Source organism: Dipodomys merriami, unplaced genomic scaffold (genome assembly GCF_024711535.1).
Source record: "Dipodomys merriami isolate MVZ:Mamm:240054 unplaced genomic scaffold, mDipMer1.0.p SCAF_50, whole genome shotgun sequence".
Classification (NCBI taxonomy): domain Eukaryota; kingdom Metazoa; phylum Chordata; class Mammalia; order Rodentia; family Heteromyidae; genus Dipodomys; species Dipodomys merriami.
The window spans coordinates 464,642-484,693 of record NW_027206069.1 but is presented as its reverse complement, the minus strand read 5'-3'; the positions used below and the strand labels follow the sequence as shown (position 1 = coordinate 484,693).

The 20,052-nt window shown below is 61.9% G+C and overlaps 1 protein-coding gene across 1 annotated transcript in view; it reads right to left on the bottom strand.

Annotated features, from left to right (window-relative positions):
* Positions 1 to 1,160: 1,160 nt before the first annotated feature.
* Positions 1,161 to 20,052, bottom strand: part of Ahnak2 (AHNAK nucleoprotein 2) — a 38,054-nt gene continuing 19,162 nt past the window's right edge. Inside the window, exons 7-8 of the mRNA XM_069997756.1 lie at positions 8,378 to 19,921; positions 1,161 to 7,915 (exon numbers count right to left, since the gene is read on the bottom strand). Of these exons, the coding sequence (XP_069853857.1) occupies positions 1,673 to 7,915; positions 8,378 to 19,921 (17,787 nt within the window). The 3' untranslated portion in view covers positions 1,161 to 1,672. The remainder of the gene's footprint in view (positions 7,916 to 8,377; positions 19,922 to 20,052) is intronic.

Genomic DNA, 20,052 nt, shown 5'->3' with positions numbered 1-20,052 from the left:
CCTCGCGGGCAGGGCTGCGCCAGATGAGCGCTCAGGATGGCCTGCCCCACCCATGACTGGCTCTGGCCACTGGGGAGCAGGAGTGCTGGGCCAAGGCCTGCGGTGTGTGTGCGTGTAGTGTGTGCGTGTGTGTGCATGTGCCTTGTGTGTGCATGTGCCTTGTGTGTGTATGTGCCTCGTGTGTGTGCACGTGTGCGTTTGTGCATTGCCTGTGTGTGTGCGCATGTGTGTGCATGTGCACCTACCTAGTGGCCCAGGGCTGTGGGGGGGCGCTGTGCCTGCTGTGGAAGGGTGGGTGCGGAGGAGGCAGTGTGAGCGGGGAGATGGCCACGCCAGTCCCGCCCGCGCTCACCCGCCTTGGGTGCGGGTGAAATGAGACCCAGCCCTGTGCTGCGGGCACTCTCACCCACGGGGTCCACCAAGGCCACTGGCACCAGCGCTCAGGGGCAACCGGTGTTGTGGAGGGCATGGTGCTGAGAGGGTGCCGCGGCCCGATTCCCTGTCCCTCCCCTCCCCACTGCGGCCCAGACAGCTGTGCCCAGGAGAGCCGGCCCGGCGTACACCACGGACGGTGCCGTGGGGGGGCCCGGCGTACACCAGGGACGGTGCCGTGGGGGGGGACACGGCGTACACCAGGGACGGTGCCGTGGGGGGGACACGGCGTACACCACGGACGGTGCCGTGGGGGGGGGGCCCAGCGTACACCAGGGACGGTGCCGTGGGGGGGGACACGGCGTACACCAGGGACGGTGCCGTGGGGGGGCCCAGCGTACACCAGGGACGGTGCCGTGGGGGGGGGGCCCGGAATACACCAGGGACGGTGCCGTGGGGGGGGGGCCCGGTGTACACCAGGGACGGTGCCGTGGGGGGGCCCAGCGTACACCAGGGACGGTGCCGTGGGGGGGGGCCCGGTGTACACCAGGGACGGTGCCGTGGGGGGGGACACGGCGTACACCAGGGACGGTGCCGTGGGGGGGACACGGCGTACACCAGGGACGGTGCCGTGGGGGGGCCCGGTGTACACCAGCGTACATGGCAGCTCCGCTTCTGGAGCCATGAGGTGGAGACAAGGATGGGTGTGCGGAGCAGGCTGACCCGCTCCAAACAAAAGACCACCTCAGCCAGGAGCGCCACTTGCTTTATTGTCCAGCAGGGGGCGGGCGGGCTGCTCTGTGCACAGGGAGGGCTGGGGGAGCGGGCGGGGCTGTGGACAGGGCCGTGGACCGGCTGCACTGTCTCACAGCAGACGTGCCTGTGGTCACATGCGGGTAGCCATTCACAAGTCAGGAAAGGAGGGAAAGAAGGGAGGTGGACGGGGAGGGAGGGAGTTTCTGGACAATGCCATACTTGGCCTGAGAGAAGAAAATCCATGCGAGGAAAGAGCAGCCATGGGTGGCAGCTGCACAGGACCGGCCTCTTCCAGTGAGTCCCAGAGCCAGGCCTGGAGCCGCGGCCGGGCCGGCCCCAGACCTGCGGCCAGCAGTGGCCCTGAGCCCGCATGCACATGCGCTCTGCACTCTCTGCTTCCAAAGCATTGTGGGAAGGGACACGAATTCCATCCCAGTTAGGGGGCTGGGTGAGGTGACCGTGATTCATTTCTGCTGTGCGCTCAGCTCTGGGCTCTGCGCGGGTGGCTGGCTCCTGCCCACCGGCTCCTGCCCACAGCTGCCCCTCACTTGGCCACGGGCCCAGACTCCTCGCCAGCATTTCGGTCCTGCTCTTCTCTTACCGCCAATGGCCCGGCACCTGCAGCCCCTGCCCCCTGATCCCCTCTCTCCTCCTCCTCCTCCTCCTCCTCCTCCTGAGAGAAGCTGTCTCGAGCATCAAAAAACGTGGTTTCCTCTTGGTGCCTTTGCTCCGCCAGCTCTGCCTTGGCCTCGGTGCTCTTGCTCTTCCTGGTGGGCGAGGAGAACCCCAACTTCGGCAGATGGAACCAGCCTGGCTTCTCCTGCTTCTTGGGCAGCTCCAACTCAGCCCGGGCCCCAGGCTGCGTCTGGATGGGGGTAGATCTTGGGGTGTCATCCCTGGGCTCGGGGCCAGTCTCATCCGTGGAAGAGAACCCGATGCTCGGAAGCCAAGACCACAGCAGACCAGAAGACTTCCTGCTGGCTGGCTTCTCTTTCGGAGTCCAGTCTTGGCCTGCCAGCGGGGTCGCCGCCTCCTCCCAGGTGTCCTCGGGAAACTCCAGGATTTCTGCGGGCTCCTCGTCGGAGCCGTGGTCTGCGGACTGGGTGCCCACGGGCTCCTCGGGCGCAGGCACGGGCAGCCCGGACAGGGCAACGCTGGCGGACACCATCTCAAACGGCTCTGTGGCATCGGGCTGGGGCTCTGCAGACCGGGGGTCCATGCCTGGGGTGGCTGAAGCGGGAGCCCCACCCAAGCCCCCCGGGGCCCCCGAGCCCAGAGCCCCCGTGTGGATGCTGGCCTGCGTGCAGGGCTCTGCACCTTTCACCTTCAGCAAGGAAAATCCGTAAGAAGGAACCTGCGTCACGGACGCCGGGATCTCTGATTCCCGCACGATCTGCGTGGAAAAGCCCGCAGCGGTAGCGACACCAGCATGCTCTCGTGTCACCCTGCTGCATACAATGACCTCTTGGCTCTCGCCCGGAGCCCCCTGGATGTGCACCTTGACTTTAGAAATTGGGGGTGCCTCTGAGGAGAGGGGTGCGGGAGGCTCCCCGGGGCCCTCGGCGTCGGCCCGCAGGCGCCTGGCCCCCCACAGCCCAGGCTGGTCCCGGTCGGCAGCGGCCCAGGCACCGGACTCCGTGTCGTCCCTCACCACTGGGAAGAACACCGCCTCAGAGCTGGGGGCCGGGCACGAGAACCTGGGCACCTTTAGCTTCGGGAAGCTCACGGTCAGCACGGAATCCTCCCAGAGCCGGTCCACGCTCACCACGGAGACCTGTGCCGGCGCGTCTGTGCAGGAAGCCGTCAGCTTCACAGGCCCTTCGGGGACGAGGGAGCCGGGGCCTTTGGGCCCGGGCGGAGGCCTCCAGGCAACCTCTCCTTCGGGAGCCTTGGGTTCTGAGTCTCCCACGCCGGGCGGCTGCGGGGGCAGGGAGGCTGCTGCCAGCCCGGTGGGGGCCTCGGAGCGGGGCAGGTCACGCTGTCCCACGGCTGCTGTGGGCAGGGGCGGCTGCAGGCCGGGGTGGTCCTGGCTTTGGACAGGTGTGTGCGTGGAGCCCGAGGGGCTGGGCGGAGCGGGTTCAGGCAGCCCCGCCTGCAGGGGCTCAGGGGACACCGCTGCCTCCACCTTTGGCCCGGGAACGAGCGGCGGCGTGTGTGAGTCGGGGGCGGGCAGGGGCAGCTGGGCGGCATCCTGCCCCGAGGCCCCGCCCTGCTCCTGGGATGAGGAGCGTCGGAAGCCAGGAAGTCGGAGCTTGGGCATTTTGAGCCGGCGCTCGTGCGCATCGGAGGGCGCCTCGCGCAGCGGCCTCCCGGCCGGGCTGGCCTCGGGCTGTCTGCAGGGAGACTGGACAGGGCCTTCGGGTGGGAGGATCCCGGCCGGGCTGGCCTCGGGCTGTCTGCAGGGAGACTGGACAGGGCCTTCGGGTGGGAGGATCCCGGCCGGGCTGGCCTCGGGCTGTCTGCAGGGAGACTGGACAGGGCCTTCGGGTGGGAGGATCCCGGCCGGGCTGGCCTCGGGCTGTCTGCAGGGAGACTGGACAGGGCCTTCGGGTGGGAGGACAGTCCCCGCCACACAAGGCGGGCTGGCTGGCAGGTCCCCAGGCGCAGGCGGTTTGCGGTCGACGGTGACAGCTGAGTGACCTTCGGGAAGGGGCTGGTCAGCGTCGCAGGGCCTCCTGTCCGTCTTGGCGGTGGAGGCTCTGGGACTGGGTTTGGCAGAGCCCAAGCTGGGGGTGCGGACGTGTGGCATCCGGAGGCTCACACCATCTCCTTCCGAGAGACCCTCCTGGGTGCCGTCTCCCAAAGCAACCCCCCGGGCACGGTCATCCCCGGAGGCTTCCGGGCGTCCTGCTGCCGGGCCCCGTGGCAGAGCGGGCCCTGCGTCTCCCTGCGGCGCGCTGGCCGGCCCCTTAGAGGCCTTCAGCTTTGGAAGAGACACTCTGCACAAGGCGAACCCCGGCTTCTTGGTCCCGCCCTTCTCCCCACCCTGGTCTGAAGGAACGACGGGATTTGCTTCCTCCTGGGACAGCTGAGCACAGGGCCGGGAGAGCGCCCCATCTGACTCGCAGGGGACGGGCGTGGCAGGGTCCCCCGCAGAACTCCCCAGGGACCCAGGCCACACCGGCACTTTCTTTGGAGACTGATGGAAAGATGGCAGTTTGAAGCGGGGTAATTTGAAAGGACTGCTTTTGCCAGGCTCTACAGGAACTTCATCTGTTGTGACCCCAGAGGAAGCAGCCGGCTGCTGAGCGGCGTCTGCCCCAGGGCAGGAATGTGGGCCGGACGCCAGGGACGCATCGCACTGGCAACGCCAAGGTTCAGAACCGGGAGAAGCCGAGGGCACCGCTGCAGGAGGACCCGCGCGGTGACTCGGCACAGCAGGGCTGCGGACAGTGAACTTGGGTTTATGGAATTTAGGAAAAGAAATCCGAACACCAGAGGGTGGAACAGAAATGTCAGGACCATGGTCCTCAGAAAGACCGACGAACACATGGCAGACCTCGAATTCTTGTTTGGCTGGGGGCAGCTGAGCGCTGATCGCAGGGGTCCTCAGGTCCCCCTGGACGGAGGTCAGGCCTGGGGAGCCCCGCACGGTGGCTGCCGACACCGCCAGAGCAGCCTCCCGGGGTTTGTCGGGCGCCGACGCGCCCAAGGACGGCCTCTTGAACGTGGGCATTTGGAACTTGCTGTCTTTGGTGGAAACATCCTTGTCCCCCAGGACGAGGTCCCCCTCCAGCTTGGAATGGGGGACCTCAATGTGCACTTCCATGCGGGGCAGAGACACCTCCAGATTGGGGGATGCCACCTCAGCCTGGGAGCCCTTCATGTACAGCTTGGGGCCCTGGATATCAACTTGGGGGCCCTGGAGGTCCGCTTTAGGCATCTTCAGGCTGGGCATCTGAGGCTTGGGCAACTGACCTTTGAGGTCAGCTCTGGCAGACTGGGCTGCCAGATCTCCCTCGGGCAACTGGCCCTTGGGGAGCTCCACGGCTACCTGGTCCAGCTTGGCCTCAATTTCAGCAGAGGGCAGCTGAATGTTGACCACAGGGGTCTTCAGGTCCCCGTGGACAGAGGGCAGGTCCACGTCACCCTGCACCTTGGGCACTGACACATCCACTGCGCCCTCTGAGGGCTTGCTGGGCATCAACACCCCGAAGGACGGCACCTTGTACTTGGGCATTTTGAATTTGCTGTCTTTGGTGGACATGTCCTTGTCTCCGAGGGCCAGGTCCCCTTCCAGCTTGGCACTGGTGGTCTGGATGGCCACCTCCATGCTGGGCAGAGCTATCTCTAGATCAGGGGTGCCTGCTTCAGCCTTGGGGCCCTTGATGTCCAGCTTGGGGCCCTTGAGGTCCACTTTGGGCATCTTCAGGCTGGGCATCTGCACCTTGGGCAGATGACCCTTGAGGTCAGCTCCAGTAGACTGGCCCACCAGCTCTTCCTTGGGCAGCTGAACCTCCGGCAGCTTTACGGTCACCTGGTCCAGCTCGGCCTCCACTTTGGCAGAGGGCAGCTGAATGCTGACCTCAGGGGTCTCGAGGTCACCCTGGACGGAGGGCAGGTCCACGTCACCCTGCATCTTGGGCACTGACACCTCCAACACGCCCTCTGAGGGCTTGCTGGGCATCGACACCCTGAAGGACGGCATCTTGAACTTGGGCATTTTGAGCTTGCTGTCTTTGGTGGACATGTCCTTGTCCTTCAGAGCCAAGTGCTTCTCAGGCTTGGCACCAGGGCCCTCAATGTTCACCTCCATACTTGGCAGAGACACCTGTGGGTCGGGAGCACCTGCCTCTGTCATAGCTTCCTTCTTGTCCAGCATGGGTTCCTTGATGTCCACCTGGGGGCCCTTGAGGGCCACTTTGGACATCTTCAGGCTGGGCATCTGCACCGTGGGCAGGAGGCTCTTGAGTCCAGATTCAGTAGGCTGGGCTGCTAGGTCCCCCTCAGACAGCTGGCCCTCAGGCAGGGTCACAGACAGCTGGTCCAATTTGGCCTCAATTTCAGCAGAGGGCAGTTGAACGCTGACCTCAGTGGTCTTCAGGTCTCCGTGGACAGAGGGCAGGTCCACGTCACCCTGCACCTTGGGCACTGACACCTCCACCGCGCCCTCTGAGGGCTTGCTGGGCATCGACACCCCGAAGGACGGCATCTTGAACTTGGGCATTTTGAATTTGCTGTCTTTGGTGGACACACCCTGGTCTTTGAGGGGTAGGTCTCCTTCCAGCTTGGCACTGGGGGTCTGGATGGCCACCTCCATGCTGGGCAGAGCTATCTCTAGATCAGCGGTGCCTGCTTCAGCCTTGGGGCCCTTGATGTCCACCTGGGGGCCCTTGAGGTCCACTTTGGGCATCTTCAGGCTGGGCATCTGCACCTTGGGCAGATGACCCTTGAGGTCAGCTCCAGTAGACTGGCCCACCAGCTCTTCCTTGGGCAGCTGAACCTCCGGCAGCTTTACGGTCACCTGGTCCAGCTCGGCCTCCACTTTGGCAGAGGGCAGCTGAATGCTGACCTCAGGGGTCTCGAGGTCACCCTGGACAGAGGGCAGGTCCACGTCACCCTGCACCTTGGGCACTGACACCTCTAGAATGCTCTGTGAGGGCTTGCCAGGTGCTGACACACCGCAGGACGGCATCTTGAACTTGGGCATTTTGAGCTTGCTGTCTTTGGTGGACATGTCCTTGTCTCCGAGGGCCAGGTCCCCTTCTAGCGGGGCACTGGGGGTCTGGATGTCCACCTCCACACTGTGTGCAGCTACTTCTAGATCAGGGATGCCTGCTTCAGCCTTGGGGCCCTTCATGTCCAGCTTGGGGCTCTTGATGTCCACCTGAGGGCCCTTGAGGGCCACTTTGGGCATCTTCAGGCTGGGCATCTGCCACCTGGGCAGATGGCTCTTGAGGCCAGCTCTAGAAGGCTGGCCTGCCAGCTCTCCCTCAGGCACCTGGCTCTTGGGCAGCATCACAGACACCTGGTCCAGCTTGGCCTCCATTTCAGCAGAGGGCAGCTGAACACTGACCTCAGGGGTCTTCAGGTCCCCGTGGACAGAGGGCAGGTCCACGTCACCCTGCACCTTGGGCACTGACACCTCCACCGCGCCCTCTGAGGGCTTGCTGGGCATGGACACACCGAAGGACGGCATCTTGAACTTGGGCATTTTGAGCTTGCTGTCTTTGGTGGACATGTCCTTGTCTCTGAGGGCCAGGTCCCCTTCCAGCTTGGCACTGGGGGTCTGGATGTCCTCCTCCACACTGGGAAGAGACATCTCTAGATCAGGGATGCCTGCCTCAGCCTTGGGGCCCTTCATGTCCAGGTTGGGGCCCTTGACGTCCACCTGAGGAGCCTTGAAGTCCACTTTTGGCATTTTCAGACTGAGCATGTGCACCTTGGGCAGGTGACCTTTGAGGTCAGCTCTAGCAGGCTGGTCCATCAGCTCTCTCTCAAGAATCTGGCCCTCGGGCAACTGCACGGGCACCTGGTTCTGCTGAACACTGACCGCAGGGGTCTTGTGGTCACCCTGGACGGAGGGCAGGTCCACGTCACCCTGCACCTTGGGCACTGACAGCTCCACCGCGCCCTCTGAGGGCTTGCTGTGCACCGACACCCCGAAGGACGGCATCTTGAACTTGGGCATTTTGAATTTGCTGTCTTTGGTGGACATGTCCTTGTCTTGGAAGACCAGGTCCCCTTCCAGCTTAGCACTGGGGGTCTGGATGTCCACCTCCACACTGGGTAGAGACATATCTACATCAGGGGTGTCTGCTTCAGTCTTGGGGCCCTTGATGTCCACCTGGGGGCCCTTGAGGTCCACTTTGGGCATCGTCAGGCTGGGCATCCGCACCTTGGGCAGGTGGATACTGAGGGCAGCTCCAGTTGGCTCGCCCGCCAGCTCTCCCTCAGGCAGCTGGCCCTCTGGGAGCTTCATGTCCTGCTGGTCCAGATTTGTCTCAATTTCAGCTGAGGGCAGCTGAATGCTGACCTCAGGGGTCTTCAGGTCCCCGTGGACAGAGGGCAGGTCCACATCACCCTGCACCTTGGGCACTGACAGCTCCACCGCGCCCTCTGAGGGCTTGCTGGGCATCGACACAGCGAAGGACGGCATCTTGAACTTGGGCATTTTGAATTTGCTGTCTTTGGTGGACACATCCTGGTCTTTAAGGGGTAGGTCTCCTTCCAGCTTGGCACTGGTGGTCTGGATGGCCACCTCCATGCTGGGCAGAGCTATCTCTAGATCAGCGGTGCCTGCTTCAGCCTTGGGGCCCTTGATGTCCACCTGGGGGCCCTTGAGGTCCACTTTGGGCATCTTCAGGCTGGGCATCTGCACCTTGGGCAGATGACCCTTGAGGTCAGCTCCAGTAGACTGGCCCACCAGCTCTTCCTTGGGCAGCTGAACCTCCGGCAGCTTTACGGTCACCTGGTCCAGCTCGGCCTCCACTTTGGCAGAGGGCAGCTGAATGCTGACCTCAGGGGTCTCGAGGTCACCCTGGACGGAGGGCAGGTCCACGTCACCCTGCACCTTGGGCACTGACACCTCTAGAGTGCTCTGTGAGGGCTTGCCAGGTGCTGAGAAGCCAAATGACGGCATCTTGAACTTGGGCATTTTGAGCTTGCTGTCTTTGGTGGACATGTCCTTGTCTCCGAGGGCCAGGTCCCCTTCTAGCGGGGCACTGGGGGTCTGGATGTCCATTTCCATGCTGGGCAGAGCTATCTCTAGATCAGGGGTGCCTGCTTCAGCCTTGGGGCCCTTCATGTCCAGCTTGGGGCCCTTGATGTCCACCTGGGGGCTCTTGAGGTCCACTTTGGGCATCGTCAGGCTGGGCATCTGCACCGTGGGCAGGTGGCTCTTGAGGCCAGCTCCAGTAGCCTGGCCCGTCAGGTCTCCTTCAGGCAGCTGGCCCTCAGGCAGAGTCACAGCCACCTGGTCCAGCTTGGCTTCAGTTTGAGCAGAGGGCAGCTGAACACTGACCGCAGGGGTCTTGTGGTCACCCTGGACAGAGGGCAGGTCCACGTCACCTTGCACCTTGAGCACTGACACCTCCACCGCGCCCTCTGAGGGCTTGCTGGGCATCGACACAGCAAAGAACGGCATCTTGAACTTGGGCATTTTGAGCTTGCTGTCTTTGGTGGACATGTCCTTGTCTCTGAGGGCCAGGTCCCCTTCCAGCTTGGCACTGGGGGTCTGGATTTCCACCTCCACACTGGGAAGAGACATCTCTAGATCAGGGGTGCCTGCTTCAGCCTTGGAGCCCTTCATGTCCAGCTTGGGGATCTTCATGTCCACCTGCGGGCCCTTGAGGTCCACTTTGGGCATCTTCAGGCTGGGCATCTGCACCTTGGGCAGGTGGATGCTGAGGCCAGCTCCAGTTGGTTCGCCCGCCAACTCTCCCTCAGGCAGGAGGCCCTCGGGGAGCTTCATGTCCTCCTGGTCCAGCTTGGCCTCAATTTCAGCAGAGGGCAGCTGAATATTGACCACAGGGGTCTTCAGGTCCCCGTGGACAGAGGGCAGGTCCACGTCACCCTGCATCTTGGGCACTGACACCTCCACCTCGCCCTCTGAGGGCTTGCTGGGCATCGACACACCGAAGGACGGCATCTTGAACTTGGGCATTTTGAGCTTGCTGTCTTTGGTGGACATGTCCTTGTCTTGGAGGACCAGGTCCCCTTCCAGCTTGGCACTGGGGGTCTGGATGTCCACCTCCACACTGGGCAGAGACATCTCTAGAGACATGTCTGCTTCAGCCTTGGGGCCCTTCATGTCCAGCTTGGGGCCCTTGATGTCCACCTGAGGAGCCTTGAAGTCCACTTCTGGCATTTTCAGGCTGGGCATCTGCACCTTGGGCAGGTGATCTTTGAGGTCAGCTGTAGCGGGCTGGTCCATCAGCTCTCCCTCAAGAATCTGGCCCTGGGGCAACTTCATGGGCACCTGCTGAACGCTGACCTCAGGGGTCTTCAGGTCCCCATGGACAGAGGGCAGGTCCACGTCACCCTGCACCTTGGGCACTGACACCTCCACCGCGCCCTCTGAGGGCTTGCTGGGCATGGACACCCTGAAGGACGGCATCTTGAACTTGGGCATTTTGAGCTTGCTGTCTTTGGTGGACATGTCCTTTTCTCTGAGGGCCAGGTCCCCTTCCAGCTTAGCACTTGGGGTCTGGATGTCTACCTTCACACTGGGAAGAGACATCTCTAGATCAGGGGGGCCTGCTTCAGCCTTGGGGCCCGTCATGTCCAGCTTGGGGCCCTTGATGTCTACCTGGGGGCCCTTGAGGGCCACTTTGGGCATCTTCAGGCTGGGCATCTGCACCGTGTGCAGGTGGCTCTTGAGGTCAGCTGCAGTTGGCTCGCCCGGCAGCTCTCCCTCAGGCAGCTGGCCCTCGGGGAGCTTCATGTCCTCCTGGTCCAGCTTGGCCTCAATTTCAGCAGAGGGCAGCTGAATGTTGACCTCAGGGGTCTTCAGTTCCCCGTGGACAGAGGGCAGGTCCACGTCACCCTGCACCTTGGGCACTGACACCTCCACCGCGCCCTCTGAGGGCTTGCTGGGCATCGACACCCTGAAGGACGGCATCTTGAACTTGGGCATTTTGAGCTTGCTGTCTTTGGTGGACATGTCCTTGTCCTTCAGAGCCAAGTGCTTCTCAGGCTTGGCACCAGGGGCCTCAATGTTCACCTCCATACTTGGCAGAGACACCTGTGGGTCGGGAGCACCTGCCTCTGTCATAGGTTCCTTCATATCCAGTTTGGGGCCCTTGATGTCCACGTGGGAGCCCATGAGGACCACTTTGGGCATCTTCAGGCTGGGCATCTGCACCGTGGGCAGATGACCCTTGAGGTCAGCTCCAGTAGACTGGCCCACCAGCTCTTCCTTGGGCAGCTGAACCTCCGGCAGCTTTACGGTCACCTGGTCCAGCTCGGCCTCCACTTTGGCAGAGGGCAGCTGAATGCTGACCTCAGGGGTCTCGAGGTCAACCTGGACGGAGGGCAGGTCCACGTCACCCTGCACCTTGGGCACTGACACCTCTAGAGTGCTCTGTGAGGGCTTGCCAGGTGCTGAGAAGCCAAATGACGGCATCTTGAACTTGGGCATTTTGAGCTTGCTGTCATTGGTGGACATGTCCTTGTCTCCGAGGGCCAGGTCCCCTTCCAGCTTGGCACTGGGGGTCTGGATGTCCATTTCCATGCTGGGCAGAGCTACCTCTAGATCAGGGGTGCCTGCTTCAGCCTTGGGGCCCTTCATGTCCAGCTTAGAGCCCTTGATGTCCACCTGGGGGCTCTTGAGGTCCACTTTGGGCATCGTCAGGCTGGGCATCTGCACCGTGGGCAGGTGGATGCTGAGGCCAGCTCCAGTAGCCTGGCCCGTCAGGTCTCCTTCAGGCAGCTGGCCCTCAGGCAGAGTCACAGCCACCTGGTCCAGCTTGGCCTCAGTTTGAGCAGAGGACAGCTGGACAACGACCTCAGGGGTCTTCTGGTCACCCTGGACGGAGGGCAGGTCCACATCACCCTGCACCTTGGGCACTGACACCTCCACCACGCCCTCTGAGGGCTTGCTGGACATCGACACAGCAAAGGACGGCATCTTGAACTTGGGCATTTTGAGCTTCCTATCTTTGGTGGACATGTCCTTGTCTTGGAGGACCAGGTCCCCTTCCAGCTTAGCACTGGGGGTCTGGATGGCCACCTCCACACTGGGTAGAGACATATCTAGATCAGGGGTGCCTGCTTCAGCCTTGGGGCCCTTGATGTCCACCTGGGGGCCCTTAAGGTCCACTTTGGGTATCGTCAGGCTGGGCATCTGCACCGTGGTCAGATGGCTCTTGAGGCCAGCTCCAGTAGTCTGGCCTGCCAGCTCTCCCTCAGGCAGCTGGCCCTCGGGGAGCTTCATGTCCTGCTGGTCCAGCTTTGTCTCAATATCAGCCGAGGGCAGCTGAATGCTGACCTCAGGGGTTTCTAGGTCACCCTGGACAGAGGGCAGGTCCATGTCACCCTGCACCTTGGGCACTGACACCTCCAGCACGCCCTCTGAGGGCTTGCTGGGCATCGACACAGCGAAGGACGGCATCTTGAACTTGGGCATTTTGAGCTTGCTGTCTTTGGTGGACATGTCCTTGTCCTTCAGAGCCAAGTGCTTCTCAGGCTTGGCACCAGGGGCCTCAATGTTCACCTCCATACTTGGCAGAGACACCTGTGGGTCGGGAGCACCTGCCTCTGTCATAGCTTCCTTCATATCCAGTTTGGGGCCCTTGATGTCCACGTGGGAGCCCATGAGGGCCACTTTGGGCATCTTCAGGCTGGGCATCTGCACCGTGGGCAGGTGGCTCTTGAGGCCAGCTCCAGGGGGATGGCCAACCAGGTCTCCCTCAGGCAGCTGGCCCTCCGGCAGCATCACAGCCACCTGGCCCAGCTTGGCCTCAATTTCAGCAGAGGACAGCTGAACGCTGACCTCAGGGGTCTTCAGGTCCCCGTGGACAGAGGGCAGGTCCACGTCACCCTGCACCTTGGGCACTGACACCTCCACTGCGCCCTCTGAGAGCTTGCTGGGCATCGACACCCTGAAGGACGGCATCTTGAACTTGGGCATTTTGAATTTGCTGTCTTTGGTGGACACATCCTGGTCTTTAAGGGGTAGGTCTCCCTCCAGCTTGGCACTGGGGGTCTGGATGGCCACCTCCATGCTGGGCAGAGCTATCTCTAGATCAGGGGTGACTGCTTCAGCCTTGGGGCCCTTGATGTCCACCTGGGGGCCCTTGAGGTCCACTTTGGGCATCTTCAGGCTGGGCATCTGCACCTTGGGCAGCCAACCCTTGAGGTCAGCTCCAGTAGACTGGCCCACCAGCTCTTTCTTGGGCAGCTGAACCTCTGGCAGCTTTACAGTCACCAGCTCGGCCTCCACTTTGGCAGAGGGCAGCTCAATGTTGACCTCAGGGGTCTCGAGGTCACCCTGGACGGAGGGCAGGTCCACATCACCCTGCATCTTGGGCACTGACACCTCCACGACGCCCTCTGAGGGCTTGCTGGGCATCGACACACCGAAGGACGGCATCTTGAACTTGGGCATTTTGAGCTTGCTGTCTTTGGTGGACATGTCCTTGTCTCCGAGGGCCAGGTCCCCTTCCAGCTTAGAACTGGGGGTGTGGATGTCCATTTCCAGGCTGGGCAGAGCTACCTCTAGATCAGGGGTGCCTGCTTCAGCCTTGGGGCCCTTCATGTCCAGTTTGGGGCCCTTGATGTCCACCTGGGGACTCTTGAGGTCCACTTTGGGCATCGTCAGGCTGGGCATCTGCACCGTGGGCAGGTGGCTCTTGAGGCCAGGTCCAGTAGCCTGGCCCGTCAGGTCTCCTTCAGGCAGCTGGCCCTCAGGCAGAGTCACAGCCACCTGGTCCAGCTTGGCCTCAGTTTGAGCAGAGGACAACTGAACACTGACCTCAGGGGTCTCTAGGTCCCCTTGGACAGAGGGCAGGTCCACGTCACCCTGCACCTTGAGCACTGACACCTCCACCGCGCCCTCTGAGGGCTTGCTGGGCATCGACACCCCGAAGGACGGCATCTTGAACTTGGACATTTTGAACTTGCTGTCTTTGGTGGACATGTCCTTGTCTCTGAGGGCCAGGTCCCCTTCCAGCTTAGCACTGGGGGTCTGGATGTCCACCTCCACACTGGGTAGAGACATCTCTAGATCAGGGGTGCCTGCCTCAGCCTTGGAGCCCTTCATGTCCAGCTTGGGGCCCTTGATGTCCACCTGCGGGCCCTTGATGTCTACTTTGGGCATCTTCAGGCTGGGCATCTGCACCTTGGGCAGGTGGATGCTGAGGCCAGCTCCAGTTGGTTCGCCCGCCAGCTCTCCCTCAGGCAGCTGGCCCTCGGGGAGCTTCATGTCCTCCTGGTCCAGCTTGGCCTCAATTTCAGCAGAGGGCAGCTGAATGTTGACCACAGGGGTCTTCAGGTCCCCGTGGACAGAGGGCAGCTTCACGTCACCCTGCACCTTGGGCACTGACACCTCCACCGCGCCCTCTGAGGGCTTGCTGGGCATGGACACACCGAAGGACGGCAACTTGAACTTGGGCATTTTGAGCTTCCTGTCTTTGGTGGACATGTCCTTGTCTTGGAGGACCAGGTCCCCTTCCAGCTTGGCACTGGGGGTCTGGATGTCCACCTCCACACTGGGTAGAGACATCTCTAGATCAGGGGTGTCTGCTTCAGTCTTGGGGCCCTTGATGTCCAGCTTGGGGGCCTTGATGTCCACCTGAGGAGCCTTGAAATCCACTTCTGGCATTTTCAGGCTGGGCATCTGCACCTTGGGCAGGTGATCTTTGAGGTCAGCTGTAGCGGGCTGGTCCATCAGCTCTCCCTCAAGAATCTGGCCCTGGAGCAACTTCATGGGCACCTGCTGAACGCTGACCTCAGGGGTCTTCAGGTCCCCATGGACAGAGGGCAGGTCCACGTCACCCTGCACCTTGGGCACTGACACCTCCACCGCACCCTCTGAGGGCTTGCTGGGCACCGACACACCGAAGGACGGCATCTTGAACTTGGGCATTTTGAGCTTGCTGTCTTTGGTGGACATGTCCTTTTCTCTGAGGGCCAGGTCCCCTTCCAACTTGGCACTGGGGGTCTGGATGTCCACCTTCACACTGGGAAGAGACATCTCTAGATCAGGGGGTCCTGCTTCAGCCTTGGGGCCCTTCATGTCCAGCTTGGGGCCCTTGATGTCTACCTGGGGGCCCTTGAGGGCCACTTTGGGCATCTTCAGGCTGGGCATCTGCACCGTGGGCAGCTGGCCCACCAGGTCCCCCTCAGGCAGCTGGCCCTCCGGCAGCATCACAGACACCTGGTCCAGCTTGGCCTCAATTTCAGCAGAGGGAAGTTGAACGCTGACCTCAGGGGTCTCGAGGTCCCCGTGGACAGAGGGCAGGTCCACGTCACCCTGCACCTTGGGCACTGACACATCCACTGCGCCCTCTGAGGGCTTGCTGGGCATCGACACCCCGAAGGACGGCATCTTGAACTTGGGCATTTTGAATTTGCTATCTTTGGTGGACACATCCTGGTCTTTGAGGGGTAGGTCCCCTTCCAGCTTGGCACTGGGGGTCTGGATGGCCACCTCCATGCTGGGCAGAGCTATCTCTAGATCAGCGGTGCCTGCTTCAGCCTTGGGGCCCTTGATGTCCACCTGGGGGCCCTTGAGGTCCACTTTGGGCATCTTCAGGCTGGGCATCTGCACCTTGGGCAGATGACCCTTGAGGTCAGCTCCAGTAGACTGGCCCACCAGCTCTTCCTTGGGCAGCTGAACCTCCGGCAGCTTTACGGTCACCTGGTCCAGCTCGGCCTCCACTTTGGCAGAGGGCAGCTGAATGCTGACCTCAGGGGTCTCGAGGTCACCCTGGACGGAGGGCAGGTCCACGTCACCCTGCACCTTGGGCACTGACACCTCTAGAGTGCTCTGTGAGGGCTTGCCAGGTGCTGAGAAGCCAAATGACGGCATCTTGAACTTGGGCATTTTGAGCTTGCTGTCTTTGGTGGACATGTCCTTGTCTCCGAGGGCCAGGTCCCCTTCTAGCGGGGCACTGGGGGTCTGGATGTCCACCTCCACACTGTGTGCAGCTACTTCTAGATCAGGGATGCCTGCTTCAGCCTTGGGGCCTTTCATGTCCAGCTTGGGGTCCTTGATGTCCACCTGAGGGCCCTTGAGGGCCACTTTGGGCATCTTCAGGCTGGGCATCTGCCACCTGGGCAGATGGCTCTTGAGGCCAGCTCTAGAAGGCTGGCCTGCCAGCTCTCCCTCAGGTACCTGGCCCTTGGGCAGCATCACAGACACCTGGTCCAGCTTGGCCTCCATTTCAGCAGAGGGCAGCTGAACACTGACCTCAGGGGTCTTCAGGTCCCCATGGACAGAGGGCAGGTCCACGTCACCCTGTACCTTGGGCACTGACAGCTCCACCGCGCCCTCTGAGGGCTTGCTGGGCATCGACACACCGAAGGACGGCATCTTGTACTTGGGCATTTTGAGCTTGCTGTCTTTGGTGGACATGTCCTTGTCTTGGAGGACCAGGTCCCCTTCCAGCTTGGCACTGGGGGTCTGGATGTCCTCCTCCACACTGGGAAGAGACATCTCTAGATCAGGGGTGTATGCTTCAGCCTTGGGGCCCTTCATGTCCAGCTTGGGGCCCTTGATGTCCACTTTCGGCATCTTCAGACTGGGCATGTGCACCTTGGGCAAGTGACCTTTGAAGTCAGCTCTAGCTGGCTGATCCATCAACTCTCCCTCAAGAATCTGGCCCTCAGGCATCTGCATGGGCACCTGGTCCAGCTGGACACTGACCTCAGGGGTCTTCTGGTCACCCTGGACGGAGGGCAGGTCCTCGTCACCCTGTACCTTGGGCACTGACACCTCCACCGCGCCCTCTGAGGGCTTGCTGGGCATCGACACACCGAAGGACGGCATCGTGAACTTGGGCATTTTGAATTTGCTGTCTTTGGTGGACACATCCTGGTCTTTGAGGGCCAGGTCCCCATCCAGCTTAGCACTGGGGGTCTGGATGTCCACTTCCACACTGGGAAGAGACATCTCTAGATCTGGGGTGTCTGCTTCCACCTTGGGGCCCTTCATGTCCAGCTTGGGGCCCTTGATGTCCACCTGAGGAGCCTTGAAGTCCACTTCTGGCATTTTCAGACTGGGCATGTGCACCTTGGGCAGGTGATCTTTGAGGTCAGCTGTAGCGGGCTGGTCCATCAGCTCTCCCTCAAGAATCTGGCCCTGGGGCAACTTCATGGGCACCTGCTGAACGCTGACCTCAGGGGTCTTCAGGTCCCCGTGGACAGAGGGCAGGTCCACGTCACCCTGCACCTTGGGCACTGACACCTCCACCGCACCCTCTGAGGGCTTGCTGGGCATCGACACACCGAAGGACGGCATCTTGAACTTGGGCATTTTGAATTTGCTGTCTTTGGTGGACACATCCTGGTCCTTGAGGGCTAGGTCCCCTTCCAGCTTGGCACTGGGGGTCTGGATGGTTACCTCCACGCTGGGCAGAGCTCTCTCTCGATCAGCGGTGCCAGCTTCAGCCTTGGAGCCCTTCATGTCCATCGTACTGTCCTTGATGTCCACCTGGGGGCCCTTGAGGGCCACTTTGGGCATCTTCAGGCTGGGCATCTGCACCTTGGGCAGGTGGATGCTGAGGCCAGCTCCAGTTGGCTCGCCCGCCAGATCTCCCTCAGGCAGCTGGTCCTCGGGGAGCTTCAGGGCCACCTGGTCCAGCTTGGAGTCAATTTTGGAAGAGGGCTGCTGAGCGCTGAACTCAGGGGTCTTCAGGTCCCCACGGATGGATGGCAGGCCTTCACCCTTCACCTTGGGTGTGGATAGCTCCAGAGCGCCCCCTGACGGCTTGCTGGGCACCGACACGCCGAAGGACGGCATCTTGAACTTGGGCATTTGGAACTTGCTATCTTTGGCGGACATGTCTTTGTCCTTCAGGGTCAGGTTCCCGTCCAGCTTGGCACCAGAGGCCATGATGTCCACCTCCACGCTGGGCACAGCTACCTCTAGGTCAGGGGTGCCTGGCTCAGCCTTGGGTCCCTTCACGTCCAGCTTGGGGCCTTTGATGTCCACCTGGGGGCCCTTGAGGTCCATTTTGGGAATCTTCAGGCTGGGCAGGTGACCCTTGAGATCAGCTCCAGTAGACTGGCCTTCCAGCTCTCCCTTTGACAGCTGGCTCTCTGATATCTTCACGTCCACCTGGTCCAGCTTGGCCTCCATTTCAGCAGAGGGCAGCTGAACACTGACCTCAGGGGTCTTCAGGTCCCCGTGGACAGAGGGCAGGCCTTTTCCCTGCTTGGGTGTTGACATCTCTATGGCAGCCCCTGAGGGCTTGCTGGGTGCCGACAAGCCAAAGGACGGCATCTTGAACTTGGGCATTTTGAACTTGCTGTCTTTGGTGGACATGTCCTTGTCTCTGAGGGCCAGGTCCCTTTCCAGCTTGGCACTGTGGGTCTGGATGTCCTCCTCCACACTGGGCAGAGACATCTCTAGATCAGGGGTGTCTACTTCAGCCTTGAGGCCCTTCGCCTCTAGCTTGGGGGCCTTTATGTCCACTTTGGGACCCTTGAAGTCCACTTTGGGCATCCTCAGGCTGGGCATCTGCACCTTGGGCAGGTGACCCTTGAGGCCAGCTCCAGTAGGGTGTCCTACCAGTTCTCCCTCGAGAATCTGTCCCTCGGGCAGTCTCATGGCCATCTGGTCCAGCTTGGCCTGCTCTTTGTCAGAGGGCAGCTGAATGCTGACTTCAGGGGTCTTCAGGTCCCTATGGGCAGGGGAAAGGTCCAAGTCACCCTGCATCTTGGGCGTGGACACCTGGAGCACATCCTCCAGAGGCTTGTCCGGCTCTGACCCACTGAAGGACGGCATCTTGAACTTGGGCATTTTGGGCTTGCTGTGTTTGGCGGCCATGTCCTTGTCCCCTGGGGTCAGGTCTCCATCAAGCTTGGCATCGGCGACCTGGATGTTCACTCCCATAGTCATCCTGTTTCCTTCACTTGTGTTACAAAGGTCGTTTTCTTCTGTTATGGTCATAGTTTGCTCCCTTTGCCTTTGTATTCTGTCAGTTTTTAGTCTGCCTCCGTCTTCCACGTCGGCCTCCTTGTCTTTTATGTCTAATTCCATCGTTACCTTCTCACCCTCATGTCTTTCGCCTGGCTGCCTTTCTTTTTCTTGGATTTGCCTGTGGTAGCGGGTTCCTGCCTGTTTTGTGGGAGACCATGAGAAGGAGGGCATTCTGAACCTTGGCATCTTCGTCCTCCCTGGACTTTGGTACTTGCCGTTCCCTGCCTCCTCCATGTCTTCCGGGCCTCGTGTCTCTGGTTCTCCGTGCGTGGTCCCTTCCTCCTGTCCAGGCTGATCTGCACGGAGGCCTGCGGGCCACCAGCCTTCGCTCCCTTTGGGCAACGTGGCCCCCTCTCCACAAGACCTCTGCTCTGCGCGACGTTCCTCGTGAGCAGAAGTGCCTCTTTCTGTCTGTGGACCTTTTTCTTTGGAAAATCCAAATTTTGGTGTCTGTAGAGGGCGTATTCTGACCTGGGTTTCTGGAGGTTGTCCACGTATGTCCGCCTCCTCCGTGTGGTCTTGCAGGGACCGTCTGCTGACCCTCACGTCCAGGCCGTCCTCCCCGCGCCTCCCCGGGGCTGTGCGGGCGCCCAGCTCCCCGTGTGTCTCTGCGTCCTCCTGCGTCTTCCCCCGCGGAGTCTCCTGCCGTCTTCCAGCTGCCCTGCCTTCCCCGATCCAGGGCTCCTCTGCACCCACGACAAGGCTTGACCCCACGGGCAGGTTGGTGGTCGGAGCGCGCGGGGCCTCTGGCGCCTGTGTCCTGCTCCCCGGCCTGCCGCCCGCCGGGCTCTCTGCATCCTGCGGCTCACCATCCCCAGGCTCCAGCTGCTGCAGCGCCCCGGCGTGACCCTGCCCCCGGGCCGGCCTGCCTGCCCGGCCCTGTGCGGAGCTCCTCCTCAGCCGCAGGCGCAGGGGGAAGCTTTTCCTCCCGCCGCCTGCTGGCGTCCGGCCCAGGGCCTCCGTGTCAGTGCTTGTGGGGGACGCGTCGCGCGAGTCCCTGCGTTCATAGGCCTCTGAGGAGCTATGTGAGCGCCGGGGTCCTGGTGTCCCGCGGCTCCTGATCGCTTGAAATTTGGGCCAAGAGAGCCTGTCCTGCGACCTCCTACCTCGCGCTCCGCTCGGCTCGGCGATGAGTCTCTCTCGGTCTCCGTCTGCCTCCAGCGTCTTCGTGGGGGTCTCTGTGCACCCGTCGGGAGCCTCCTTGTCCTGAACCACAGGGAGGAAAAGCTGGTTAGGCACGGGACCCCAAGGCTCTGGACACAGGCCACGGTGACAGTGCTGGCCACGGCAGCCGCCAGGCCACGGCGACAGTGCTGGCCACGGCAGCCGCCAGGCCA